The sequence below is a fragment of the Amblyomma maculatum genome, unplaced genomic scaffold, assembly GCF_055883805.1.
Source record: "Amblyomma maculatum isolate TAMU_Amacu unplaced genomic scaffold, ASM5588380v1 scaffold_13, whole genome shotgun sequence".
NCBI lineage: Eukaryota > Metazoa > Arthropoda > Arachnida > Ixodida > Ixodidae > Amblyomma > Amblyomma maculatum.
This window is the reverse complement of record NW_028146738.1, coordinates 33,535,546-33,543,021: the sequence shown is the minus strand read 5'-3', so window position 1 is coordinate 33,543,021 and position 7,476 is coordinate 33,535,546. Positions and strand designations below refer to the sequence as shown.

The 7,476-nt window shown below is 44.9% G+C and overlaps 1 protein-coding gene across 1 annotated transcript; it reads right to left on the bottom strand.

Moving 5' to 3' along the window:
• Nucleotides 1-2,080: 2,080 nt before the first annotated feature.
• Nucleotides 2,081-2,506, bottom strand: LOC146172535 (uncharacterized). Its single transcript, XM_084585790.1, has one exon. It carries the CDS (start codon nt 2,504-2,506, stop codon nt 2,081-2,083), a length of 426 nt encoding a protein of 141 aa, XP_084441916.1.
• Nucleotides 2,507-7,476: the final 4,970 nt, after the last annotated feature.

Genomic DNA, 7,476 nt, shown 5'->3' with positions numbered 1-7,476 from the left:
GCGGACAAGAGTTACATATTCGGAAAGCTTTACTGCAGCCGGTGCCAAACGCAAGTTACGCTTCAAAAAACCAAGAGCATGGTTAGCTTCGTTGGTAATTTTAATAATGTGAGTGTTTCAAGAACGATCCCGTGTTAGGTTCATTCCTAAATATTTATATGTGGATTCAGTAGATATCGATGCGCCGTAAATAGTGTAGGGCAAGAAATGAGATTGCAGTTGTTTTATTAGAGTTTAAAAACGTTATCCAGTTAGCGCACCACTTTTCCACAAGTTTTAGGTCGCATTTCAATCTGTGCTGTTAGTGATTCTCCGGTAGATGACGAAGTCGACGGCGAACAAATGTATAGTAAAAGAAAGTGTATATAGAGGCCTTTCACTTACCGCTAAATTTAGGTTTCTCTCCTGTTCGCCATCACTCATGCATTTTCTCCTCTCTCTCTTGTATAGGCAGTTGAATGTTTTCCCTGATAATATGTGAGGAAAACGAGAGGTCTCTCCAGGCCTTTCATAGCCATTATGGAAGCATACGGTGGCAACCGCTTTCGCCATAGTTGTATCGGCTTCATCTACCAAGCTTCACACAGTGCATTAGCGACGCTTAGTGTGGAGCCCAGCCCATCGAGTATTCAGAAGGCACGAGATAGAAACCATATGGCTCAAGCCTGTCCACGAATCTAGTGATCGGAATGGAGAAGTTGGTATAACTGATGATAACCTGTAGCTCACGGTATGTTCAAACTGCCTTTTCTACACAGGAGACAAATTCCGTTTCATCATAACCTTATTAAGCGCAGCAATCTGCACAGGTAGAAAGGCACGCGTTTGCAAGTGCATCGTACTAGCTTTCACAAAACGTTATGCCCGGGCTGCGCGAGCTTGCGTCCACTCGCTATCGGCTGCTTCCTAGCTATGCCCGCAGAAGGAAAAGAGTGGCACAAAACACGAAACCTGATGTTCCAGGGAAAATGATGCCAAGTGATACTAAAATGCGAGCGTCTCGTGACCCAATATTGCACGCTTATTTGGCAATAGAGCATTGTAACGCGGAAGCGCAGAAATACTTGGTATAGGATGGATGGATGGATGGATGGATGGATGGATGGATGGATGGATGGATGGACGGACGGACGGACGGACGGACGGACGGATGGACGGATGTATGTATGTATGTATGTATGTATGTATGTATGTATGTATGTATGTATGTATGTATGTATGTATGTATGTATGTATGTATGTATGTATGTATGGATGGATGGATGGATGGATGGATGGATGGATGGATGGATGGATGGATGGATGGATGGATGGATGGATGGATGGATGGATGGATGGATGGATGGATGGATGGATGGATGGATGGATGGATGGATGGATGGATGGATGGATGGATGGATGGATGGATGGATGGATGGATGGATGGATGGATGGATGGATGGATGGATGGATGGATGGATGGATGGATGGATGGATGGATGGATGGATGGATGGATGGATGGATGGATGGATGGATGGATGGATGGATGGATGGATGGATGGATGGATGGATGGATGGATGGATGGATGGATGGATGGATGGATGGAAATGACATCACTGAACAATACGTCATGATCAGAGAAACGATGACTATGGGAGTATCGAACAACTTCAACAAACTACGAGAAGCGCAACGCAGCGCGCCACTACTCCCATCCCATTCTTCCATCCCTGGGATGGGATGGATCCATCCAGTTACTGGTTGCATGAGTCGGTCCAGTTGCGCTTCTCGTAGTTCGTTGAAGTTGTTCGATACTCGCTTACATCGTTTCTCTGATCATGGCGTATTGTTTAGTGATGTCAGTTCACCTTTACAGCCATCCTTTCTTTTTTTTTCTTGAAAGCATGTAGTAGTCCAAATTGTTATGTAGTCTGCGTAAATTGTGTAGGCAATTTTTCTATTTCGTCAAGCGTTTCGCGAGTCCTATCATCACTACGTTGAATAGTAGTGGTGATATCACTGAGCCTTACGGAATGCTCTCGCTAGGCGCCATGAAGCTCTCACATTTAACTTTTTCAAGGCCTATGATAGCCGTTCTGTCAGTCAAGACGGCTTTGACACAGCGGGAGGCTGTTTCCGCAGTTTATATTATAGACATCTTCAATGATGGCCGCATGCCCCATGTTGTCGAAGGCTCTTTTTATGTCTTGTCCTAGTGCTATGCATTCTCCGCACCCTAGTATTTCATCAAGGATTTCCTTCTTTAATGGTATGAGTGCCAACATGGAGTCAAGGTAATATCCTTTCTCCTCCATATAGTGTGCGATTCTTCCATTGACCACTCTGTGGTATATTTTCCTTAGGCAGGAGGTTAGGTGCATTAGTTTTGGGTTTTCAGTTTGCCGTCTCTTTCCCAGCTTTGGCATTATAACGACCTCTGCCCGCTCCCATGTAGTCGGCATGATTCCTTTTTCAAAAGCTTCGTTTAGGTATTTGGTGAGTTCGGTGATGGCCATGTCTCCCATGTTTCTAATTGTAGTAGTGTCTATTCTGCCATTTCCGGCAGCCCTAATCATTTTGGCTTCCCTTATGGCTGCCCTTACTTCCTCTTCGGTGATTGGCCTATTCATTTTATTTTTTTTTTCGTTTATATTTTGCGTCTTGATTTAGTAGCATGGACGTTCCGTCGCATTTCTCTATGTGCCTGTGTTGGTTTGTTTTAGGTTCCAGGAGATTATTTCTTTCATTGACTTTCAGCTTTCCATTTTTGTTTTTGTTGGATCTATCATGGCTCTTAGTATGTTACTAATTCGGGCAGTGCCTAGTGTTCCTCTATGTGTTTCCGTAAACGGCTGCCAGTTCTGCGTAGCTATGTTGTCTGCGTGCTCTTATGCCTCCTTGATTAGTTATGTGATCTTCAGTTTCAGTTACCTGTTGTAGTTTTGCTTCCTATCATTTGTGATAAGGCATCTTCGTGCTTTCCATAGGTACGGAGGCGGCTGTCTGCATCTGGGTATTGTTTCGTGCGAGCGATTAATTTGGGGTGGTTTGTCTCACATGGAGAGACCACATCACCTGTCCGAGTTGGCAAGCTCTACCAAATCGGGCTTCGCATTTGAGATTGGAGGACGAAAGCGGAATTCCGAGTTAGACATGCTGCCTCTAGGCCATGCAAGCATATCCGTACGGCTTGGTTAAAACGGAGATTTGTATCTATGTCGGGTAGTTTTTCACTTGATGTATTATATTACAACTGCATGCTAGTGAGTATGTATGAAATGTGGCATGCATAAACTAAAATATAGTAAATAAGGTATGAGCGAAGTGCATGCACGTGAGATAATCTGCAGAGGCAGCTAGCAAACTTCAGCCTCTATCGCTGTTTCTTTATATTAGGTAAAATTTACTGCTTCGAAACCATCAAAAGCAGCCAATCTTCAGGAGTCTCAGAAAAAGCTGCTACCTCATTACTTCAGCCTTATTCATACCATAAAAATGTATGAATATTGCTACAGCAGCTTACTGGGCTCCACCAGACGCCCGATACATCCGTCTAAGAAGGCTCGATCGAACATTTAAATTTAATGTTCCGCCTGATATTCCGCGTCATCAGGCATGCTTGATACATAGACTTTGTCTAAACGTGGCTTTAAAGCGCAAGTACTTACATTTAATTGGACAGATGGACTCATCGGTATGTTCAACTTGTGGCATCCCAGAGACTGTGGACCATGTATTATTGGTGTGCCCAGAGTATGCGAACGAAAGAAATGTGCTAGCTGCTTCCTTGAAGCGTTTAGACAAGAGGCCACTGTCGGAGGAGCTGCTGCTGGGCGCTTGGCAGGACAAGGGGAAGGGCGTCCAGGCAGTGCGTGCTCTTTGCCGTTATTTGAGCGCCAGCGGACTTGATTCACGCTTGTAAAGCAAGCTGCTGTGTCTGTATATATATTTCATATGCCTTCTCCCACATCGTCACCCATCATGACCTTCTTTCTTCTCTCCCTCCCCTTCCCCAGTGCAGAGTAGCAGGCTAGATTTGAATTATTCGGGCCAACCTCTCTGCTTTTTCCTTTCAGTAAATCCATCTATCTATAAAAAAAGAACATTTGGTGGAAGAATTTGGAGAAAAAGCCTTGCAACATGTTGTAAATGCATGAATATAAAGTACGATACTTTAGTGAAAATCTTCAAATTACACAAACGTTGCGGCAATGCTTATTTTCTTACTTTTGGAATTATGGCCTGCAGATGTGTAAGTTCGGCATTAGCTTTGAAGGGGATAAAATGTTGAAAAATATAAAATTTTTACGCAAATCTGCCATAACCTGTACTAAAATGTGGCTACTTGGGTCGTTGCTCAGATACCATGAGTTTCTTTGTTTACCATATGCATCACAGGAAGAAAACAATCTCGGCATACGTGTTTAAAAAGACCTGAATGCAAAGAAAGAAAAAATATCAAGATACAACACCGCAATAAAATAATTTAGAGTAAAATGTATACTACAGTGTCTTTTTTACTATAATTAAGAAACCTGCCCTGCATATATCTGCAGATGTTTCTTTTTTTTTGCTTCTGTTTCTAAGAACTGGTGATAATTTTGTTTCCGAGCTGGTTGTTGCGAGTGTGCTGTATGCATAGAGAGAGAGAGACTCCTTAATGAAAAAGGAGAATTTAGCCCATGATAAGAATTCGCTAACATGACACTCTGCGTAGGACAGGGAATTAGGGATCCAAAGACGGAAACAGAGCTGTGTAGAAAATTAAAGAGTCAAGAAACGACAGCAAAAATATGGCCATTATAAGTGTACTAGGGTGCGTCATCAAGCAACGTTATGACACGAAATGAGGAAAGGCGTACAGTCCTGAAAATGGGCTGGCAAAGTTCTAAGCGCGAAAAATGCATCAAGTTAGCATGTAAGTTTAACAGTGCACCCTTTCTCGTAAGTACACTAAAAAAATGAAATAAAGCCAAATTACGAAACAAGTTTACTATGTGCTGAAGTCACTTCTGAGGTGATAGTTGACTAATTCACCATCTGCGCTGAAATTACAGCTCGTTGAGCCGTCTTCATTGTCCTCGCTACTGCTGCCATAAAAAAAAAAAAAAAACTTCACAGCTGTAGCAGCGGAACCACGCAAATGGCGCCAAATTCGTAGCGCTTCCTGACGCGAGCTCAAATGCCTTTTAGTTGACATTTGAGAACACCTTGAATGGAACGGAGACTTAAGGGGCAGCGGTGGAATCGTAACCTAAGACGCAAGATAGCTCGGCATAATAAGGCCATTGAACATTACGCTTTCAAGCTATGCCAGCAAAACTGGGGGGATCGATGCGAACACATGGAGAATAATATGAGCATGCCTAAGACCTGGGGACTTCGTCACCTTCTGGACCCTGAGAGCTCGAAAGCTCAAGTAGGCACTACCCTCATGAAGATTAGACACTCCTTTCCAGGAGATGACGAGAAGTTCTTTCGACAGTTACAAGATAAATGTTGGCGATACAAGCAGGAGGCCCCTTCCAGATTACTTAGGGGACGCCAATGATGCGCTTGATGCCCCTATTAGCATGGCAGAAGTGAGAGCGGAGATTCTTCGGCTTAGACCCAACACGGCGCCGGGCCCAGATGGTGTCACTAATAAAATATTGCGAAACCTAGATGACCAATCGGTAGCCGCACTAACTCAGCTTATGCAGGTGTGCTGGGAGAAAGGGGAAATACCTAAGCAGTGGAAAACGGCTGACATTATTCTCATACCCATGCCTGGTAAGTCACTTCGGATAGACAATTTACGGCCAATATCCCTAACATCATGCTTGGGAAAGCTACTAGAGCATTTTATCCTAACCAGGCTCACCAAATATATTGATAGACACGAACTGATCCCGCGGGAAATGATAGGTTTCCGCTCTCATCTCTCGACTCAAGACCTCATGGTCCAGTTGGAACATGACATTATCCGGTCCAAGAGTAAAGATGCTAAGGCCATCCTTGGCCTCGATCTAAAGAAGGCATTTGATAATATCTCGCACCAGGGAGTCATTGACAGCCTATCAGCATTGAATGTAGGGACAAAAACGTAGAACTATATCAAAAACTTTTTGAGTGGACGTAGTGCCCGCTTTAAATTCCGCGATAGCACATCATCACTTTTCCCTCTGGGCAGTAGGGGTACTCATCAGAGCTAGGTACTCTCGCCTCTTTTCTTCAACGTAGCAATGGCAAAATTACCAGAACAACTACGACGTTACCCTCATTGAAATTTTAGTATTTATGCTGACGACATTACACTATGGATCAGCCGGGGTAGCGATGCCGTAATTGAACACAAGCTACAAGAGGCGGTGGACAGGATCGTGCGGTTTGTAGCACAACGCGGACTTAGCTCGCCGGAAAAATCAGAACTCTTCATTTACAATCCACGGTGCCTGCGGAACGAGCGTAAAGAGGATATACAGATTTCGGTACAAGGACATCAAGTTCCCCAGGTATCGCAGACCCGTATACTAGGTCTCCTTCTCCAAGATAATGGCTACAACGGAGAAACTATTAAGAGGCTTGAGCGGCATGTATCTCAAACAGTTAGCCTCATCCGCCGAGTTTCAAGTAAAGGCAGAGGACTAGAGGAAAAGAATCTTCTGCGCATAATCCAGACATTTATCATTAGTCGAATCAGCTATTCTACGCCATACTTACCCCTTAAGGCAGCAGAACGACAGAAATTAGAGAGCCTCATCCGCACAAGTATTAAAACAGCCCTTGGACTCCTACGCTGTACTTCCACCGCTAGCCTCCTGCCACTGGGCATCCATAATACATGGGATGAGATCGCGGAAGCTGTGCGCACTTCACAGGTAGAACGGCTCCGCCTAACCGCCGCAGGCAGATACATTCTAGAAAAACTGGGCATCGACATTTGGGGAGGCGCTCAGACAAAATCTGAAATAGACATGGCTGTACGGGACAGGCTATGGATACCTTTGCTGCCAAAAAACATGCATCCCGAACACTATACGGAGCGTAGGGAAAAAAGTGCTGAAATGCTCAGTAAGAAATGTAGCCGCTTGCCGCCGGAGGAAGTAGCCTTTGTAGATGCTGCCGGAGGGGCAAGCCCCTTTATGGTTGCAGCGGTAACGAATGGGTCGGGTAGACCGATCACCGCGGTCACCCTGAAGACTAGATCTCCTGAGACAGCTGAGGAAGTGGCTGTAGCTCTAGCCTGCGCACAGACAAAGGCGCGTTTCGTGATCTGCGACAGCAAAACTGCGATACGAAATTACAGTCGTGGGTTGATTGCTCCTCAGGCAATTCGAATATTACTCCAATCACCAATCTCGCGAACTATACAGCTGATTTGGACTCCAGCGCACACTGGTGTTCCCGGCAATGAATCCGCCCATGCCATGGCTCGAGGGCTCTACCACCGAGCCGGCGGCAGAGAGGGGGGGCTTGGAGCGGGGAGCATAGAGTGAGCCAAATCTTACACAGA

Coding starts and splice junctions, on each gene's coding strand:
- LOC146172535 (XM_084585790.1), bottom strand. CDS start 2,506: ATGGGAGACATGGCCATCACCGAACTCACCAAATACCTAAACGAAGCT.